The sequence below is a fragment of the Cuculus canorus genome, chromosome 8 (assembly GCF_017976375.1).
Source record: "Cuculus canorus isolate bCucCan1 chromosome 8, bCucCan1.pri, whole genome shotgun sequence".
In the NCBI taxonomy this organism is placed as follows: Eukaryota; Metazoa; Chordata; class Aves; order Cuculiformes; family Cuculidae; genus Cuculus; species Cuculus canorus.
Genome location: NC_071408.1, coordinates 20,230,959 through 20,253,518, shown reverse-complemented (window position 1 = coordinate 20,253,518; position 22,560 = coordinate 20,230,959). Strand labels below are relative to the sequence as shown.

The window sequence follows — 22,560 nt, the reverse complement described above, 5'->3', positions numbered from 1 at the left end:
TTAATGAGAGGTTTGAGCTGATTTCAGGAAAATGTTTATTTTTTCCCATTATTTTCTGCAGTCTAGAATTTATTTATTTACCCATTTTTTGTAAAAGCTCTTAATTAGTTTTCTGTGTCTGGCTTTTAGAGCCTTGGAAACTGGAGTTTCTTATATCAACATTTTCATTGCTGTAGTTACAGATTGTGTGCCTTTCTGTTTTCAAACCTGACACTGAATTGTAACTGTCTGACCTATTTTAGGTCTTTAAGAGGAAAAAAAGGAGGTGGTGGTGGTGCCAAAACTGTTTGAGGAGTGACTTTGAAATAATCGCCGTGGTATTTATAAGGATATCAATAGTTATCCCTATTTCTTTTTTCACCCAACATGTGTAACGTTAGTAACTTCTCTCATTGCAAACAGCAAACAATGCACCTTTATAAACAGTCCTCTGCTTGTAAAAGCGTGGTCACTCTAGTAGAACAGAGTGAAATGAAACATGATGTATTTAAAGAATACATTTCTGTCCTGGGTGAGAAAATGGGAATGCAAGGAGTCCATACAATCATCTGATCTTCTGCTCAGTGTTGTGGAAGAGGATGTACACTGAAGCTGAGAACAGTGCCTTTAGCTGTCCCACCCTGTGGGAATCCTGCCCTCACTTGCACATCCTTGGTTCTCATTGTAAACCCTCAAAGATGGTGGATCCAAATTCCAGATGATTTTCCAGCTGTGTGTAAATGTTCTTCCTGTTTGTATTTGTCTTTACTGTGTGTACAGTATTGGTGTCCAGAAGCTGCAGCTTTGATTTGTAGATAGTAAATAAGAACAGCTTCTCTTCTTCTGTTCTGTTTTTGTATTTCTTTGCTAGTTTCTGTTACTGTATTTTAGTGGAGGAGAGGCACTCGCAGTTGCATTGTTTGTGGGTTATTTCTATATAAATTAATGGAATACTATGACAGGGATGTTTGTCAAGCTTGAAAGTAGCAGAATTCTTTCCCTTAGTGGCCTCGTTTACAAAAAGATCAGCTCCTTTATTATTTTCTGCGTTCTTTTTGTTACAACAGTAAAATAAGAAGCTCTACTTTGCCTAGACAGGAAGAGGGCAATTGGATCTGTAGTAGCCGCGAGTATTTTATGTGAAGTTTTATCTCTCCCTTTGACTGAAAACTTGGTATTTTGAGTATCTAGTTGGGTTTGATTGTGTTTCATAGGAACAGGTTGTAAGTGCTGATCCGCAATGACATTCTTTGGGACACTTCATTGTATCTGAGTATCAGTTGTGTTAATGTCTTATTTTCAAGTTTTCTTGAAGGCAGCAGTCTTCCTTCTTCATTCAGAAATTCTGTAAATGGTGCAGTCATTGTCCAGAGCTGGCTTTCCTAGGCATTCTGGTAATGTAAGTAACAATATGTAATACAATGATTAGATCTTTACTTTACTTTTCCATGTCTAGGTCCCTAGGTAGCTTACTTGGATTAAAGGGAGGGTTTACTGTAACTCGGAAAATGTTTTCTGTAGGCAGGAATTTTGTTTAGATAGACAGAACTGAAAGGAAAAGTCAAATGCTTCAGGAAAATTCAGTTTGCTTTAAAGATAAATGTTCAAGTTGTAACATCCCTATAAAAGGAATATGTCTGGGAAGGCACACCTTGGCTAAAAACAAGTCCCAGATAAGCTGTCTTGTCAGATATTAAAAAAAATCCATCTCTGAGAGGAGCTTCTCTTTGAGAACGGTTTTGATGTTTTGTTTCCCTGAGATGCATCTGAGATGTCTGGGACTTGGTAGTGGAGTGCCATGGGACTTGGACTACTACTCCACTACCAAGTCCCATGGCAACAGGCAGCTGAAATTTTCAGTAGTATTTAGCATTTTTAATAAGTAATAGTTCATTGATTCTTAAAGCACAATTAAGTACTGATCTTCTGAGATGATTCTTAGTGCTCAGAGAGCAGTCTGTGTAACACTAGATCTGCAGGAATGCTATTTGTATTTTGAGGGGGAATGAGAGGTTTGGAATATGGATTACGTTAGGAGAAAAAACGTTCTGTTTGCTATGATAGACAATTCTGCAGTTTCTCTTGAGGTTTTTTTGTGTATATTCCACACCTGAAGATGCATCACATCACATCCCTTGTGATGCTGTCATAGTGAAGTTCAGGGTCAGCTTATCAGGAGTGAGACTTGAAAAAGAACCTAACGTTGCACTTCAGCTGCATCATGGCTTGTGCTGTTTCCACGTGTCACTGAATTGCTGTGGGCTTCTGCTGAAACACAGACCTAATGGCAGTGGTTCCTGAACACATGCTATGCAGAAGCTTGGGTAGTTGGATGTGATTTTGCTTGTATACATTCACCAGATAAAGGTATTTTGTACCTGCCGGTACAGAGGAAGTGCCATTTAATCCAATTATCAGTGTGTACACAATCTCCTGCAAACTCATGTTCAAGCTGTAACTCAGCTTGAACATAAGCAATTGAAAGTTTTTAAGGGTGTAATGTGTGAAAAACATTGCTATTTAGGTACAGCCCGGAAAAGCACGAATCTTTCTCTGAACTGCTTACTGCAGAGCTGTTATGTTCATGCTAGGCTTATGCATGGCCTGTTACTTGACTGATTTACGCAATGAAGTGGGCAGACCAGGATTTGTTCCAGCAGAAAAGAATCTTAAACATAAGGTCCTTTTAGGGTATCTCAAGATGTGCGCTCCAAACAGTAACCATTTTTTTCTTAATGTTAACATTATGCTTGGAATGTTTGACCAGTGAATGAAGAGATCATTTTGCACAAACTGCTTTCTAGTCAAAAGTGCAAAACCAAATGTGTTCATTTTCCTGATTCTGTGTTTATATTGTCTTTTTTCTAGGTCCCTCTGTACAGTAGTGTGCAAGTGGACATACACTTCCAATGGAGGTTGGGATGACAGTTTCTGGAAAATGATTGGTTTGGAAGATTTGGTGAAGGATAAGTATGAAAAAATAGGTATATCAGGGGGTTGTTTTATACATACGTATACACATCAAAAGGACATATACATATAAATAGGTCTTTTGCTGGATTATTGTGAATGTCAGCACAAATGTAGCAGGATTTGATGAAGCCTTAGGTGGGTTGGTAATAAGGCTGGATGCCCATAGGTAACTGCTTTCCTAAGTACACTTTTTACTTGACATTGTCTTGAAAAACTGTTCAAATTTTGTATCTTCTACCCTTGGGAAAGAACTAGCTAGCCTTTCAGTTGTGCTCCGCCTCAACAATAGAGAAGTAAATGGGAGTCTCAGCAGTTGATTACATGAGGGAAACGCTTGATATATCGTGGACGTATATTGGATGGCAGCCTATGAGGAAAAAAAGCCACAATGTAATAATTTATAGCTGTCGCTAACAGCATGTTTTGCGACCTGTACCAATCTCCCTTATAATAATTCTCAAAAAAGTGCTACTTCTGCTTATTATTATCTTCATACTGTTTTTTTCACTCTCTTAAAGCCCAAGTTTAATTAGAATAGTAGCTGTGCTAATAGCAATTCCTACAGCAGATATTCATTAAAAGTCCATAATGTTAATATACCAGAAAATTTCTAGGATAACTTTATTAGACTTTCCCTGTTAAGTTAATGGACTTTTAATGGATGTCCTAAGCAGACATGTCATTAACAAGAATATTACCAGACATGAATTAAAATATGCTCATTCATCAAAGTTAATTATCTGAAATTTCCTTTGATTTTTTTTTTTATGTCTAGGACTTTGAACAAGTTTGTACAGCAGTTTATATGCAGCAACATGAAATGGAAATGGTGTAGGGAAGACTGTAGTGAAATGAAATGTAATGAAATCTATAAAGTTTTGTGATCATCATAAAATATACTATAAGTCGTTTTCGCATTATCAGGTAATTGTACTTGAAAGCTTTCTTGAATATATTTCAGATTCCCCCTGCAGTTGAAACTGCTTATGCAAAGGTATAAAACCTACAAGGGCCATTAGGCTTTTAGCTTCCTGAGGTTTTAGTTTGAATGCTATTGTTAAAACATCCATCACATGTGGCTTTTATGAAATCTTCAACAAGTTAAAATAAGACTTGCAATAAGTACATGTTTTTACCAGAAAACTGAACATCACAGTAGCTGGTGGTCTCAGGGAAGAGTATTTTAAACATAAATTATTTATGAAATGTAAGCTGGGGCTTTAATACAATATTTATGCACTGCACTTCAAGGACAGTGCAAAGCAATTTGCTGTTTTAAGTACCTAAGCATACATGTTTTAAATGGTAGAGTAGCAATCATTGTGTGCTACATCTGACAGAAAAGAATTTGAAGTGGTAGACTTTGCTGGCTTGATTAAGGAACTCAAAATTGCTAGATAACCAAGGTAGAAGTAGGCGGAAGGGAGATTGTGCATGGAGAAAAACTCTAAAAAGAAAACAAAACCAAAAACCTAACAAGTCTGAAGTAATTCTAGTGGAATTTCCTTTTCTGTTCTCAAGCTTGCCCAAGTCCATGTATGTCTGCTCAAGGTTTGTTTAACTCAAACACAAGGTTGTATTTTAAAGCCTGCACATTTTCCTTGTAAAAAGAGATAATAGTATTTTTCTCACATATCTCTCCTAAAAGATTAGTGGTCTCTGAATCATCCTTTCTTTCTAAACAAAGCAAAATATCACAAGGTAAAATCAGAAAAAAATTACTTACTGTAACAAAAGTAAATACATAGCTTACCAGTTTAAAATAGGCAGAAAAACTATGTGGGGATTTTATTATTGCTAGTGTAATCATTACTGTTTCCTATCAGAGGGAAATTTAGATTAATAGTTATAACTAGATTTTTTTTTTTTTTTGGAAGTAGCTTTAAGTTTCATGACACTGGAAATACTTGCGGAAATTACCTTAGGACAATTTCTTTAATGTAAATATTTCTTTCTTCTGATAAATACACTTTTAAATATCACTTCTAAAATGTCTTGCCCTTTAAAAATACATTTGCTGTAATCAGAGTGGTGGTTGTGGTTCCAGGTAGTATGCTTCTTTTAGTTTCAGTTTAACTTAGCATATGACCTTGTTGATAAGGGAGACCCTCACATCTGACCTTTAGGATCTTCCACAAACCTTTCCCACACCAAGGCGTGGGTTCACATATGAAAATTCCCAGGCCTTTGACATTTTGCATTTCTCAGAGCACACAAACCTTTCAGGGAATCCGCATAATAAATTGTTTGTTGTCCCTGCTGTTCATCATGAATTTACTGATCACAGTTGTGAAGAGTCTTATCTGGAGATACTACAAAATTTATTGAACCCATTAATTTGCCCACCAACAGAGTAGAAGATGGCATATATTTTAAACCGCTATGAAAGTGTTGTGTACTACAAGCATTAGCATTTCTCTGCTGTGGTGAAGGCACACGATGACTATCTGTTTGTGGTATTATAAAACGTAGAAAGACATTAACAATTCAGTTAAAATTTCATGTACTCTAGACCTCTGAGTACTGGAGTGTATATTCCATTTGAAGAAAAATGCCTGATAAATTTTCACCACAGCCCTCTAATTGAGGGGCTACTTAAGGGACCAAATAATGATTTTATATTGAATGGTAATATTTTATACCAGGTCTTTTTTTGGTGGAAGATGATGCCTTTGTTTGAGAGAGCATTGCAGGTACTGCAGAATAGGTTTTATTGTTCTTGCAAATCCTGTGTTGAAGGCTAAAATACTGTCTTGTATAGGGAGATTTGTCACCTTCTTTCATCTGTGATGGAGCAGCAGACTGATTTTAAGGAAGTATATTTTTGAAAAGCAAGCTTCATATGTGGAAATACAGCCCATCAACATGATAAGGATTACATAAATGCATTTCCAGCTTTTCCTGACTAGCAATTTATAGCCACATCCTCAAAAGTGAATAAATACACAGCTCTTATATGTGGGATCTTTATGGACTGAGGAAAGTATTTAATTCGTTTAAATCTTATGAGTTTTACAGAAATTCAGTGCTGGCCTTGAACCTCGAGTCCTTGAGATTAATATGCTTATGAAGATAACTCTTGCGTGGGCAGATTATAGTATCAGCAGATAAGGTTTTGTAGACAAGCATCATCAACTATCCTGTTCACAAAATGATAAACTCTTAAAATTACTTGCATTTTTTTCCCTTCAAATTTCATATGACTGGATAAAATGGAGCTCAGAGTTTTATGCCTGCTTCAAGCAGCACTTCTTTCTCTGTTTCGTAACTGTAAAACAGTAGCTTTGCTTAATTTGCGTTAGCAAAAGACTGGTGGAATTCTTTTGTGTTTGATTTTGACTTTGCGGGTGGTGGTGGTGTAAGGAAGAACACTGACTCTGGTAGAATTGCTTCTGATGCTTTTTTTAAATTTTGTTCTTAAATCTTGGTGTTGTGTTTTCAATTATGAAAGGTTCAACTTGACTCTTAAGTGCATTTGTGTTTAGTGGTCTTCACTCCCATACATCAGTAAAATAGTGTCACCCTCCCTGTTCCAGCACTCTGACTGTGCTTTAGTCTATGACCCTAGCACTCCTTTCTTGTCTTGCAATCACTTGTCTGTAACTCTTCCCTTAATTCCAGGACTTTGAGGACTGGAAGCTTGAAGTTTTCATGTACCTGGGAACTTGTCTATGCCATTTTTTGAGAGCCCTGAAAAGAAGGGTCTGTAGAATTTTAAGTCTGGATGTTCTAATACTCACTTATTTGTAGTACTTATTAACAAATGAGCAATAAAGAAAAACATATATGATTTGGGCCTTTGACAAGACAGCTGTGACCATCTTGATTGATACCTGCTGTCATTCTTACTATGTACAAACCTTACAGTATTATGTATTTTCGAACGTAGCTGCAGCTCTGTATTGCTTTAGGTGTTCAAACAGCAGGCTGTTTATTCATGAACGTGTTATGTGCATGGTTATATGGTTGCATCTGCCGGTGTATCTTCCACATACAAAACTAATGAAGGTAGTGGTATCATATACCTCACTTCAATAGGGTCTTCTTAGGATTTGTATTTCGTCGGAAGTAATCAGTTTGAATACTTGGAAGTTCTACTTATTTCTCCACATTTAGGCTGAAAATGGAAACTTTAGTCCAGGATGGGAGCATAGAGTCAATATTAACTTACGCTGCAGCAGCTTTAAGAGGGTGGTCAATCCATTAGTTCTGCCAGTTTCCTATCTCTTCCAAGGCCTTTGGTGCCAGATGTTCCAGAAGTGTATGAGAGGTTTCCTTGAAGGCTGAGAGAAAGTGATGATGATTTTTTTTTTAGCTTGTTAGCTTGTAGCTGCTCCTTCTTCTCAAGGCTTGTTTATAGCAATGAGCTTTAAACACCATTCTTTGCAAGTGGTAGGGAATAATAAGTAAAGGATACTCTTAAGTATGGGCTCTCTTTATCTTTCTTTGGTCTTCTACTACCCCAAGAAATTACAATGTTACAATTTCAAACAAAATTAAAAGGATGAATCAGAGGATATTTACACTTTACGTGTCAAAATCCATGGAATTTACAACTGGATAGTGTTCCAGATATACTAACATTTTTCTGGCTCCTGTCATTTCAGTCCGTCCAAGGGCTGTTGCAACTGTAAAGGAGCTGAAACTGGCACAGTGCAAAGAGGTTTTAGGGTGTCTCCTTTCTCAAAGCTTGAGGCATTATTTCATAATATATGATTCAGTAGTAAGACATTAGAAAAAAATTCTCTCATAAAAGCTACATGTTCCTGTGAAACATGAAAATATGAAAATTTATTTCATGTTTTTTCCATCTTGAGATCACTGAATCACAGGAATGGCTGAGGTTTAGGAGTAACCTCTGGAAATTAACATAGTCCAGCTCTTTATGCTCAAAGCAGGGTCATCTACAGCAGGTTGCTCAGGGCTGTGTCCAGCTGAGTTTTGAGTTTTTCCAAGGATGAAGACTCCAAAATCTGCCTGGACAACATGCTCCAGAGTCCTGACCACCTTTCCCCAATAAAAACATTTTTTCTTTTGTTTAAATGTAATTTCCTGTATTTCAGTCTGTGTGCATTGCCACTTGTATTGTCACTGGGTGCCTCTCATCTTTACTCCCTCCCATTAGATATTTATATACTCATTGAAAAGGTCCCCATCTACACCTCCAGGCCTTGTCTTTGCTGGACTTAAAGTCTAACTCTCTCAGTCTCTCCATGTACAATGTGCCTCTCTCATCTTTGGGGGTCCTTCTTTGGGCTTGCTCCAGTATGTCCATGTTTCTGAGAAGCTCAGCATGAGCCGGCAATGTGCCCTCACAGCCCAGAAGGCCAACCGTATCCTGGGCTGCATCAAAAGAAATGTGGCCAGCAGGTCAAGGGAGGTGATTCTGCCCCTTTATTCTGCTTTTGTGAGACCTCACCTGGAGTATTGTGTCCAGTTCTGAAATCCCCAACATAAGAAGAATATGGAACTGTTGGAACGGGTCCAGAGGAGGGCCACAGAAATGGTCAGAGGGCTGGAGCGCCTCTGCTATGAGGACAGGCTGAGAGAGCTGCGGTTGTTCAGCCTGGAGAAAAGAAGGCTTCAAGGAGACGTTATAGCGACCTTCCAGTACCTGAAGCGGGCATACAAGAAAGGTGGGGAGGGATTTTTTACAAGTGCATGTAGTGATAGGACGAGGGGAAATGGCTGTAAATTGGAGGGGGGCAGATTTAGGCTAGACATTAGGAAAAAATCCTTCACCATGAGAGTGGTGAGGCACTGGTACAGGTTGCCCAGGGAAGTTGTGGCTGCCCCATCCCTGGAGGTGTTCAAGGCCAGGTTGGATGGGGCCTTGAAGAGGCTGGTCTAGTGAGAGGTGTCCCTGCCCATGGCAGGGGTGTTGGAACTGGATGATATTTAAGTTCCCTTCCAACCCAAACCATTCCGTGATTCTACAGTTCTATGATTCTTTTGAACTGGGAAGCCCAGTACAAACCACAACACTCCAGATGTGGCCTCATGGGTGCTGAGCAGGGAGGATGGCCTCCCACGCCCTGCTGGCAGTGCTTTTCCTAACACAGACCAGGAGGCTGTTTGCTGCCTGTGCTGCAAGGGCACGTCACTGGTTCATGTTCAACATGGTGTCCACCAAACCTCACAGTCCTTTTTGCCAAGCTGCTTTCCAAATAGTCGGCCCCAAGCCTGTCCTGGTGCATGGGGTCCTTCCACCTCATGGGCAGAACTTTTTGCTTTCTGGAATTTCACGAGTGTCGTGCCAGACAAGTTCTCCAGCTTGAGTTATTCTTCCTCTTTCTAATAACCACTTTTTAATAGTCTGGGCTAAACTCGGGTAACTTGGGTTTCTCTGGTGTGTTTCCTGGGTGACATTTTGCGTTCTTCTTCCACTGTGAGGAAGAGACCATCATTCACCATCAGGTTGAGTACTGCTGGCAGATGGTACTTTTCCACTTCCCCTCCTCTCTGCTGCAAGAAATCAGGAGTCATGTGTAGTGCTCTGTCAACCTCAGGCTCTGCCGTAAATTAGATGAATTCATAGTAAAAGCTTAGAGCTTTCAAAAAACATTAATTAAAAAAATTCTCACCGTCCACTTATAGAGTTATGGTCTCAGGCTCTGTCTGCCTATGGAATCATATTGAATCATATTTTCTTCTGCTCTTTCAAAATTGTGGACTTGTGAACTTTCTAGTATGAAAACAAGAAGATATTTCTTTGAATTTCTGCTTCTAATAGTCACAGGCGAAGCTTTGGAGCAGACTCTGAGCCTGTTGAAATTGTTTAATATTTAAATTTCACAAATACTATTCTTTGTTCCTTTTCATACAGTTCTTAAAAAAAAAAAAATCTTTCTCAGAATTGCTGTGGGTCATTTCTTTTTACCTGACTCTTCTTCCTTCTGGTCCTGATTTGTTGTTCTTTTATTTTTTTGTGCTGAAGACTCATGCTGAGGTCACTTTTAAAACAGAGATGTCTGCTCTATGAGTCAGGACTCACAAAACCAGAAGGACTATTTCAAACAATGTGCCGACTTCCTCCAAATTAGAGGCTATTGGACTCCCTAAAATTAATGTGCAAGTAGTTTAAAGTGTATCTTAGAACCAATCTTGATTTTATAATTTCCTGTGATGGAGAGCCCACTTCAGACTTAAAGGTTGTTGATTGTTAGTTGCAGTCATTTCTCAAAATTAATGAATTAATTGAAGAATACACTTCATTTTTCATCTGAATTTTAACTTCCTACTCCTGTCTGGCAGACTGTAGAGACACGCCTGACCTGCACAGACTGAAATTTTCAGTGTTAAAGGAGAACACTGAGCTGCTTGAGGTTTTTCACTAAAACTCTTATGTGAACTGTCATTTTTCTCAGTCCTTGTAATTGCTTTCCTGACTAATTTCTGAACCGTTTATAAGGTATCAATGTCTTCTTAGTATGGGTATTACGACTGGATACTGTGTGAATGGGGTGGGGAATAAGATTGTGCGGGTGTGGAAAGCTTAGCTGAAAGATTCCAAAGTGATTTTTCAGATTATTTTGTTCTGTCATTTCTTTCGATTTTGAGGAAAGGGTAGTTATTTCTTCAGAGAGGAGTTGTTATCATGTGAATTACTAAAAAAAATCCAGTAGTAAAAAACATTCTCTTAAGTAACGATCCATAATTAAGATAAGCTAAGTGGCCTGTACAGTCTTAGAGATGGATACCAGACCAATGTCTGATTACTTGCAACTCTGAAAGTATAGCCATAATCACGTCATCTACATTGATGATCTTTGTATTTAGAGATGCTGTTAGCAATATTGTAAAGTGCCAGAAATCTAAAGCATCAGCCCACTGAATTTATTGTTTGCAAGCAAAAATGTGAGATCAGGTAGCTGAGTTTGGATATAAATACTTTGAATCTATTTGCTTAGTAGGACGTCCAAATATAATATAGGTATTGTATACCCACATGCATGTCAGCATGGCGAGTAGTGAACCGTGCATTACGAGAGATTTTCACTCTGTACTGTTTCACTGAAATTTAGTAATGAAAACTCAGTCACGTCCATCAGTGTACATGCCTAATGATCCAATGATGCAGAATGCTTTTTTTTCTTTTTCTTTTGACCTTTACACAGGAAAGCTTGTTATTTATACATGAGGTAGCTCCCTTTCATTTGGACAAGAAGGCAGTAGGCTTTGTTGAAGTAGGCACCTACCGTCTGCAGACCAATTTACTTTTCAGCTTAATCAGGATCTGGCTGCACACAGGTTGCTTGCTTTTACCAGTATTTAGCAACCTAATATGTCTGCCTGAAGTAATTACATGTTAGGTAGTTGGGATATAGTTCAGCCAAAGGCATAGGCTATATGGGAGAGTGGGATGTAAAGGACCCAAATTAGATTTGCCTCAAACTACTGTGGCAGTTCGCATGGACAGAGATGAATTTTGAACTAAAGAAAGCCAAAGTGATTTTGTTTCACCAACTGTTTTTCTCGCTTTTAAGTAAGCTGGCTTATAATATCACAATTTGTTTTGGTTTTCCTGAATTAAAATTCTGAAGCTTTTAACTGCCAACTAGGAAATTTTATGAAGGGTATTTCCATGTTAAAAAAGCCTCAAATCTGACTGTTCTAATACCTTTTAACCACCATGCACTCAGTCTTAGAAACAAAATGAATGTTATAATTTTATAGCCTGCATCATTATCCTGCTTCCTTCTAATCTTAGTGCTGTTTTTGCTGAGTTAAAATAGTAGAACATCCATACATATCCCAATTACGTGTGAGTATCGTATGTGATTGAGAGGGATATTTGGTGATGTACTGTATGTGAGATAGGGTTGGGATGATGTGTAAGAAGAGTTACAATATTATTTATTCAGATTCCTTGCATATCCCAGATTTTGGCATTGTGTAGATTTTTATAAGACAAAGAAATTGGAGATAGTCTACAGTCTTTGTAATGAACAAAGCATCGAGGAGGAAAATCCCTTACATTGCTTATCACCAGATCCATTTGGATGGATGGTCCTTCTTTTTACTGAGGTCCTGTTTCCTTTGATGCTTATTTAGCACCATTTTGTTTAACTAGGTAACTTCTTCAATGCATGTTATATATTGCTTATATGTATTGTTTATTTAACAGGATATCTCATTTGTGTATTGCCTTTTAAATTGAAAAGCATCTAGACTATCCCGTTTGGGGGAGCCTGTAGAATGGAGACAGGATGCACTCTGTGGTTGGGTTTGTTTTTGAGGTTGCTGGGATTTCAACAAGTGATTGATATATCCAAGTTCAAGTTTGCTTGTGTCAAGTTAGTGAAGAAAAGGGACGTCTCCTTTTGATTTTCTTCCTTTTGTATTTACAGGCAGATATAAGTACATACGAAATGCAGCCACATTCTGCATGGTAGACGAGAAGCTGTTCTCAGTATGTCTTAGTATGTCTTATGAGTCAGCTGGTCCCCCTGCGGCTCTGCTTTTGTTGTTTTTAAAAAGGTCTGCCTCCTAAAGTACCTAGTTCTGTTAAATATTAGTAAGTGTACAGTGGATTTTGATTACTAAAGTTACCGAAGATGTATTGTCTGCCTTGTGTGTTGTGTCTGGTAATTAGCTGGTTGCTGTGGTAACTGCCTAAAAAGGTAGAGGGTCGCTGGCACCACATGAACTCTTTAAACAAAACCTGATCATAGCAAACTCTAACCTTAGTCTTAGAAGAAGGATAAAAGAGGAGGAAGAGATTCAGACAGCCTTTTCCTTTTGTAAACTTTTTGCTTTATAGGGGAAAAAATAGCTAGAAATAGTCTGTCTTGCGTGAAATGAAAAGGTTGTGAGTTAAGGCATTGCATTAGTGAAACAGCTGTATGAATGTGAAACAGAAAGTTCTCCAGCTTCAGCTATTACGGGTTTGTTTGGTTAGGTCTAATTTTGGAAGTCATTATAGCAAAGGTAAATGACTTGCACAGGAGACTACTGTAAACAAAAGACTCGATACATTTACTTTGGCAGGAGCCTTGAGAAGACTCGGTCCTTTCACTGCCTCTTTTATGCAGCCTGCTGTAATACTCTCACTGCCTGCCTCTGTGTGCAGGAGGGGCTCATTTCCCTTCCTCTCTCCTGACAGCTTCTTACCCCTGACAGGTAGGATTTAAGAGGGGCAGCACCTGACGATGAAATGCTGGAGTGTAGTGGTAGAATATCGTTGCTTTTATAGCAGCTGCCCTTGACTCCTAAAGCCACTGTGTTTTGCTCAAGTAAGAATACGTTAGTTCTCTCCTGCTCTAGTACTGGAGAACAATGGTTCAAATACTTTACTTTCTGAGAGTTTTTTTATTTTATCATTTAATAGCTGTATGCCTACAGATTCTAGGCATACCGATAAGTTTTCTAGTTTTTCAGTGAAGAGTAAGCCGTGATAATTATAATTCCCTTTCCAGGTCTCTACCCATGTGCTTCAGTCATTGCTCTGCCCATTCCACACCCACTTACTCACACTTGTGTGGGTGAGGAGGCAGCTTCCATGACGACAGAAAGAATGCTCATGCAGAGCCTGCTTCTCCCCTTTTACAAAGCTCCTCGTGAGCGTATCCTATGAGTTTAGCAGAGCTTTCGTTGATTTTAAATCTGGAGGATGAAGTAGAGGGGCAGAGTCAGTATCACCTCCTTGCTGCACTCAGTCACTAGCACTTCTTTTCTGCTGTCCCTGACCTCTTATCAAATCCCTGTCATGGGCAACTTCTGAATGCTGTTGCTTCCTGGATTGTCAGGAAGTGCTTTCGGTCAAGGAATAATTGTTCAGGTTTACCTTGATTCCTAGAACAGACAGAGCGTACTCTACTGTTAATTTGCCTTTTCTAAAATGCAAGATTATTATGCTGCATCTTCAAATCGTGAGAAACCCATCCTACACGTTCTCACACTTTCTGCCCATGGGGGATAGAAATGCTGCTCATCATTCTAACATATAACCAGTAACAAAAGAATCTGTAGGGTCACTTTCTACTCCTGCTGTAGAAGAGACGATTGTCTTTACCTTTGAAATACCTGCCTTAGTTTTCATTAACTAGAAATACAGTAATTGAGAAAGTGATAGGAAAAGATTTTGTCTAATAGTAGCCCTGATCTCTAAAATGGAGTTTAACCACATAATAATTACACACTAGAATGTTTGACCAGTATGATATATAAACAAGCCAGACATGGAATGCAGTGTCTGGGAAGAGGTTTTGTTTCAGATTAATTTCATCTTATGCTGTATATACAAGATATTTGTATGCTTTCTGGTCAGGTGGCTGATTCTGAAGAGAAAGATGTGGTTCTAGCTGCATGAACTCTTTTGAACTTCCTTCCACCTGCAGGGTCTTTGAATGTCAGGAGAAGCAGACAGCTTTGTTTTGCTGGTGGTATTCTCTGAGGCCTTAAAGAAACAGAAAGGCGATATGAAAGTTCTCTCAAGAGAAACATACAGGTCTTCAGCTTGTAGGGGGAAAAAAATGCAAAAAACTAGCACAATGTTTTGACTTTACACTAAGAATTAATAATTTTTTAATTTTTTTTTTTTTTACTGTGAGGAGATACTTCAATATCATTACTTCTATTTTTGTAAGTTACTGGAGTGAAATAAATGGTGCGTTTACGTTATAGACCCAGATTAAACCCAGTCAAGTGCAAAAGTTTTTGCTATATTGTACTTGTTTAAAATTTCCAGAGACTCTCTATCATTTTGGAGGTGGCAATGTGGTTGTCAATTGAATAGAAACTCTTGGAGAAATGAACATAGAGAAGTTAAATGTGCTGTCTAATCACAGAGGGTTCCATACACTACATCCGTCAGGAAGCAGGCACCTTACTTAAAGAGAAGAACCAACACAATTTTCAGAAAAACCAGAGACCTAAGCGATATGTAAAACTGAAGACTCATTTTCTGTTAGTGTATTTAGTATTATAACTTTTTCATCTAACAGTGAGGTAGTATAAATGTATTTCTAGACTGTGCTCATAGTCATTAGTCTATCCCTGATATTTTATGATATACTGTTCCTCTTAATTAATCTCTGTTGTGACTGATGTTTTTACATATCAGAATGTGCTTTAGGTATAATGTTCTCAATAGACTTGACCGTGAAAATAGGCTTGTTTTATTTTAAAAAGTTTTGTCAGCTCTGCCCAGAAGGTTTCTTGAACTGGGTAAACACTACAAATACGTGTTATTAAATGAGCACAAAGTCTCTGACCTGAAGCCAATTTATTGGCTGGGAGATGTATGGGAGCTTCCACTGTGCTTTTCACTTCCTCTCACCACCACATCTTCGAAGTAGAGGAGCGTGTGCAGTTCTGGGAGGGTTATACTCAGCAGCTGGAGAGGAGACTGCAGCGAGAGCATCCTTAGATTTTGAAAGTTTAACGGATCTAGAGTTGTTCTTCTGAGCTCTGAGCAATCTCTATTACCATGATTTAATTATTGAACCAATCTCTCTTCTTTTTGCTAGATAAAAGTAAATGTACATTGTGGCAGTGCAGGCTCCTTAGTGACAGGACTGGGAAGGACAGGTTACTTTGCTTGTGTTCGGAGTGAAGTCCTTTGTACTTCATAAGGCCATTGAAGGCTCAAAACCGTGTTGCTTAAGCCTGTGAGGGAAGTCAGCTGCAATAGGAGGAATTTGCTGCTTAAGCCAGTTTCTTTTTCAGACCTTCTCTTCCTGTAGCCACCTTATTCCTGGTAGAAACCGCTGGAGAGGATGGAATTGGGAAACAATTGGCCTTTGCCTTGTGCCACAGGTTTTGAGTTGTGAAGTTGAGCTGAATCTCATCCACATGCACATCCACTTCAGAGTGGCTGAAGGCAGATTGGTCAGGAACTACCGCAAGAACTTGGGATTTCTGCATAAGCGTTTCGTATCTCTTGGGAAGCTGCCAGGCAGAATTGAATTGCTTGTGATGAAATCTTCCTCTGTGGCTAGGATAGGTCGTTGAATACTTTTGAACTTTTAAATTGCTATGGGACAGCTTGATCTGGCATGGTTGTATTTGATATACTTACAGACAGATAGTGAAACATACTTCTTAATCAGATAGAGTTCTTTGATGCACTTTTTTGTTTTAAATACATGCAGCTAACTTGAGGGAGAGGAAGGGAGTTCTTGTAATAACACACACATTTGTTTTTCTGTTTAGTAAATTGACAGGTGTTTGGTTTTTCTTGTGTCTGCCCAGGAAACCACATCTTGTCTCCTGGAGAGCCTGTTGGAAAAGGTCTAACGCCAGGAGCTGCAAAAGATCTTGGTCTCCCTGAAGGGATTGCAGTAGCAGCATCGCTCATTGATGCACATGCTGGAGGACTAGGTACTCGCTCATGTATTTAGTATTCTTGGAGACAGTAATGCATTGAATTAATTTTAGAAAGTAATTTTTCTCATGGCCTGTTTTGTATCCAGCAGTTCGCTCTGATGCTATTCTATGAAATAACTAAAATAAAAAACCCTTAGAATAACTGCTAATGTTGAATATCTGTTTATAGAAAGGAGCTGTCACTGTTTATTTCTTTTCAGCTAGATTTCCAAATTGTTTCTTAATTTCTGCTAGTTCCACTTTGAATTTCTGAACTGAAACACCATTGTGTTCGGATGCCAACATGCTAAGATTTTGCATCTTCTGTTGCTCAAAACTTTGAGAATAGGCAGGAAAAGTAAAAAAATAACATTCTAAGGGAAAAGTCTGATGTCTGAGGCTTGTTCATAGTTAGTCTTCCTTCTTGGTTTTAGAAGCAATTCATGCTTTGTTTATATAATTCAGTAGAGACTTTTTCACATACATTTTTGCTAACACACTGTGGGATACATACCAAACCCTCTGCTTTTTCTAGGTGTTGGAATATGTAAATACTGTGTGTCTAAACAAGCAAACAAGAATAAAGGGGCAACTACGCACTGCACAGCATTCCTCTTACATGGCTTTGAACTTTTTATCCATAACTGAAGTTGGAGGCCTGAAGCTTAGATTTTTAGTTTTTCCAGCACAATATTCTGATGTGCCAGTTTCCACCATGTTAAAATACATTTGGTGAGGCTCAACAGCTTTTTTTCTTACTATACTGTTTGGCCTTATCTAATTACAGTTAATATCCAAGTGATTCAGTGTAACTTTTTCTGCAGGAAATCAAGTTGGTTTCTTTAGTTTGACAGTTTAGAAAAGAAATTCCACTATCAGAAAGTTTAGTGTTATTGGAACTATACTGTTCAATGGAATTCTATTGCTCATCAGAGTATTTTTCTCTAGGTCTAAATGAAATATGATTAGCAGCTAAAGTACCAGTTTTGATTCAGATAGTTTGTGGTGTTTAAAATCTCATTTGTTCTTCTGCAAATTGTGGCCAGGAACATTTTTAACATTTTTTAACATAAATGTTAAAATCCATTTACTTTGCTTGCTTCTGATAACTGTTTCTGAAGAGGCTAAGTAATCACATAGATGTTTGCTTTTTTATTACCTCAGAAGGAATAGATACAGACCCAGCTGCAAAATGAAGTACAGTTTCAATTGTAGATGTGTTATGTCCCTACTGTTGTGTCTTTCTTAAAAAACTGTGTCAATTAGTATCCTAATTGCATAAAAATCTGTTTAAAACTGTGTGCCCTAGCAGTTTTGTGTATGCAAATAATAAGGTGGCTTGAAATAATGAACTTGCTGAAAAACTGGATTGTCACAGGACACGTGCAAGTGGCAGTGCTTATATGAGTACTGGGTTCAGAGCACAAAAAGTTTGCCCAGTAAATTCCATGTGCTGAAATGAATGAATTTAATTTGAAGAAAAATAGAGAGCTGTTCATTTGCTATAATATTCTGTGAAAAAATCCTCTACCATCAGAAATATTTAGCTACTGGCATCGAACAGAGTAGGACTTAAGTGGATAGAGACAGTCTGCTTATGCTAGTGCTGTTTATCAGAATATGCTTTCCCAGATGGCAGCATAAACACTAGCAGACTAGTGAAATCATTGCCAGAAGAAAAGAAATATATAGGATATTGTTGGAGAAGGAGAGACAAGTTACGGAGTCAGTAATGCAGTGAGAGAACCTGCCTGCTAATCACGTGCTAACTGAGTACAGTCTGTGAAAAGAGGAAGATTTAAGATGGAACTCATCCTTCATGAATCTGGGAAGGTTAATAAATAGGTAGAGAAGCTAGTAAAAAAAAAAAACAGTAAAAAGGAAAAAGATCTGGAGAGCAAAACAGACAGCAGGAGCAAAAGGAGACCTGGGGAGTGCAAGTGTATGTGAAGAGAATGAATACTGCGGCTATATCTCTCAAATACCAAATAGCTCTCCTTCGTCTGTCGCTGGTAATAACAAGAACTTTAATCTTTTTCAAGACTAGTTTAACCTACAGTGTCTGCAATGTACAAAACAGAGCAGAAGACCCTGAAGGAAAAACAGAAAAGCAAAGGGGGAACACAGATGTTAGAACGAGGAAGCAAAACTGTTCTGATTAAACGATAGGCAGGATGGTAATGCACTAAAGCATGTTAATCTTTCAATTGTGATGAAAGGGGCACAGAAGAAAAGAAAATAGAGAAGAGATATTTGAAACAGTGAATTACTATGTGAAACTATTGGAAATAAATAACTTATAGTTGATGTAAAACTTTTGTTTTGAAAAGGTACTGACGTGTTTTAGCACTTAGTCTGCTGTGATCTGTAGTAAAATATTGAGGTTTACAATTTGTTTGATAGATATGACTTGTATATTAGAAAGCATAAGATTAGTTCCTGGGACAGCAACATCCCGTGGGTGTCATCATTCTTCTTTTGAACACATTCTGCTGTTTTTTTTAAAAACAGTCTGTAACAGCAGAGTAACAAAAAGGACTCTTTCATATCCTACAGGCTAAACCAAAATGACACGATAGACATCTTTTCAATGTAAATAAATTTTGATGCACTGTTCAGATCTGCTTTTGGCTGGATAGAAAGTGTGGGTTCCTAAACCAGATAGAAACTGTCCAGCTGGATAGAAAGCTGGACAGGTTCCTAAACTTTATGAAGGTTTCAAAGTTTTGAGTAAAATAAGGTAAAAATAAAGAATTATGTAAAACATACGGCTGAGAAGGTCATCTATCATTCCTGAATGAGTCCATCTGATACCATTAAGGAAAAGTAAAAATCTAAAAGCCGAGTAGTTATGTCTTCCATTTTGACCTACTGTACCAATTTAAAAGAGCCTACAGATAAAATGTGAGTATAGGAAGCCACTCTCTGGGTTGCCTCAGAAAAATAAACTTTACATTGCACCTTTTCAAAAGACATTGGCATTGTTTCAGCCAAAGAGAGAATCTATTTTACAGTTTATAAAATGCTTTATCACTGTGGAAGTATCCAGAAGTACTCATAGTAAACATTGCCCACTTCTCTAAAGTCTCTCTCGCAGTCTGTGTGATATACAGACGTACTGTTCTCAATCTCTCTTGAGAATCTTCAAAATATTTTGAGTCTGCCTCAGGAGTTTGAAGAATTCCAACCAAGTTAAAGGTGGAAGTGGCTTATAACAGCAATGAAATTATTTTTAGCGACTAAAATATCTAAGCTTGCATTATTGTGAGAAAGTTCCAGACCTACTTGGTGTCTGACTTCAATTAATCACTAATAGGAAGACAACTTGGGGTTGGCAAAGTGGTCACCAGGCTGTGCATTGAAGCTGCAGCTGCAGTACTCAGACTGGTGAAAGGGAAAGTTCAATAAAAAGAAAGACAAACAAAAGAATGTTACTTGTTGGGCTGCTGCATTTTGATGGGTGCAGCACAAGGTGATGCAAGAATGCAACCCAGGAAAGGAAGAGGCGAAGAGGACAGGATTTCCACTTCAGCCTTCCCTTAAGGGAGTCAAGCATGATGTGATGCGTGCTGAAGCTTGGCTGTAGGTCTGCCCCATTCTGTAAGCAAGCCTCTGGCTCCTCTCTGGCATCTCCTGGTTTATGTTGCTGCTGTGGGCTGAGTGCGTGCTGAGTTTGTCCTCCTTCCTGTCCTGTACTGCACGCAGAACCTCCGTGGAGCCAAGCACAATTCCTCTTAGGGAAGGAGTAGTCTTCCTTTAGATGGGTCTGTCTGACATGGACAGAATAGCAGCAGCAGACAAGATAACAAAACTGGCAGCCTTCCAGTCTCCTGCCAAGATACCCCTTTCTCCAACTCATCTCCTGACAAAACACATCATACAGTATATACACGATAAGCTGTGAACAATAAACACATCTGCAGTTACTGTGGTGCCTTTCACAACAGGGCAGTCTTCTATTCTGCGTGTTCGTGCACTTACTAATAGAATAAAGGTCAGGTTATAGTCAAAATAACATATAAAAATTAGGATGATAAACATGAACATAGAAAAAAATCCTCTTGAGTCCTTATGTATCTGGAATAAAGATACATTTTAATCTGATTTGATAAAATAACTTTGTTGATTCACTTAGTAGACTTTTTCTGATTTGTCGTAGTGGTGTGAAATAGTTGGCAATTATTTGTGTGTGGAAAAGCTCACTTTTGTGAGAGCTGGCTTGCTCTTTAAAATAGAATTTTAATTTTATTTTAATAGGAGTAATTGGAGCAGATGTGAAAGGACATAACCTGCCATGTGAAAACCAGCCAATTACATCCCGTATTGCTATGATCTGTGGAACATCTTCATGCCACATGGGGGTAGGTTGTATGCATAGTCCTGATTTGTACAAAATATTGTAACTAATGCTTTTGAAGGAAACAAATGACCTTTGTGCTTCTCACTCTCTTCCTTGAAATTTTTCTGGTAACTGTATCTTCACCTTTGGATATTAATTATATATTACTATGCATTTGCTTTTAAGCAAGAACTTTAATAGTAGTAGAAATCAATACTGAAAAATTACATGGAAAGTAAAAACCGCGATGCTAGAGTGGCTTAAAGAGGAGCCTGAAATCTGAGCCAAAGACTCTGAGCTTGAGTTATCTTTGACAAGCCTGTCACTAATGTGTTACAGAGTAGTGTCTTTGGAGAAGGAGTGCATGTCTTCAGTCACGGCCCTTCTCCCCCACCTCTTCACTTAATCAATATAAATCCTCCTACCTCTGAAAGTTGCCATAATGTATAGAATTATGATATGTATCATGCCTGAAAAGAAAGAAAAACCCCGATAAGCAGTTTTCACTTTGCTAATTTTTCTCAGTGAATTAACGCGAAAGCTTTTTCTGAGATTGCAATTAAAATTTAGTGTCTGCTTTTGAAATTTATACCTTTTTAAAATGTATGAGTCTGAAAGCATTCAATTTAGATAAGTACCCTTTTTCTGCTACGTTTTTATTTAAAACTCATTTCAGTCTTAAATTTAGACTGATTGTAATTTGGATTTTTTCCTAAATGAGCAAATGGTAATGGTAGTGCTAGAGGTTCTTAGAGAGGACTAACATCCTTCATGGAGAGAGCTCCAGTAGAGAAAAAGAAAGGAAGCTAATAATAACGCTAAGTTAAGTTGTCTTCGTAGTAACAGCATGAATACGTGGTGATCTTAAGCATGAAAAAATAGTGATCTTGTCACATGGATTGTAGTTCAGCAAAGCATTTAAGCACATGATTGAATTTAAAGATGTGAATAATCCTGGTATTGTGAAGCGGAGCTTTTAACAAAAGCTTAAATCCTGTAGAGCAATTGAAAAATATGTGGAATTTTTCCTAAACAAGAGTTTCAAACCTCAAACTACACCACTCTTAGATTAATCTGTCTCTGAAAATTTACGTTAGTATCTCTTTGTCTATCATGTTGCAGGTAAGACACCCTGCAAATAGCAGCTCTGGAGGAAGAAGTCACCCTTCAAGCATGGCACTACTTTTATTATTTCCAGGGGGGGGTTGATAGAGATTTCTGCCCTTTCAGAAGAAATTGTTTGTGTGAACTCTTCCTAGCCTGTTTCCTTTAGCAGAGTTAGTTTAAATTGTTAAAATTTGTTGGGTTAGTAGAAACATAATACTGGACTGAAATGAGCTAAGGAGCTAGCAGACAGTTTCCCCAAGAGGTCTAAGGGCAATGTTGAGCAGCTGGAAATGGGCCAGCTGGCTCTAACTTATTCCTTTAGTATAACTAGTCTTGGAGGAGTATGTGTGTGGTTATTTATTAATTTTTAATATATATATATTGGTAAGCTCTGACATAGACCCAGTTCACAACTATGGTTTGTTTTGCTTCCCAAACTAGAGCATGGCATGTAAGTATAAACCTTTTCACTGCACTTTCTGTGTGTGAACAACATTAGAGACGTGGCTCCATTAAAAATGCTGATACAACAAAGGGGCATGATAAAGTCTGTGCTGATGTTAATCAATGTTCTCTTCTGTCATAAAGGAACTCCAAAGTTGTATACAGACTGCACACTGTAGACAAGGTTGAAGCTTTTAAGGCTCTTAACCACTTAAATGCAAACTCGGAAAGTCATGTAGGTTTTGCCTGGATTTAAGTAGATTTTTATTTAAATGTAACTACTCAGCATTTTATAATCATTTCTGTAACTGACTGTCTCCATTCTTCTGCTCAGAGTTGTAACAATCTCTAGCCAGGAGACAATAAGCAAACTCTAAACTTCTCTGGATTTAATCTGTGAAAGGACTTCG

General features: G+C 38.1%; 1 protein-coding gene across 15 annotated transcripts in view; it reads left to right on the top strand.

Moving 5' to 3' along the window:
- Positions 1–22,560, top strand: part of FGGY (FGGY carbohydrate kinase domain containing) — a 158,307-nt gene that overhangs the window by 67,856 nt on the left and 67,891 nt on the right. For 13 of the 15 annotated variants that reach the window (XR_008450974.1, XM_054073028.1, XM_054073027.1 and 10 more), the window contains 3 exons: positions 2,848–2,963; positions 16,147–16,275; positions 20,518–20,621. Coding sequence is in view for 14 of the 15 variants with exons in the window: in XM_054073028.1 (XP_053929003.1) it covers positions 2,848–2,963; positions 16,147–16,275; positions 20,518–20,621 (349 nt within the window). In the remaining variant the exon portion in view is untranslated. Of the gene's footprint in view, positions 1–2,847; positions 2,964–3,771; positions 3,877–16,146; positions 16,276–20,517; positions 20,622–22,560 lie in introns of those variants that run through there. The other 2 variants (XM_054073038.1, XM_054073033.1) reach the window with 2 other exon arrangements.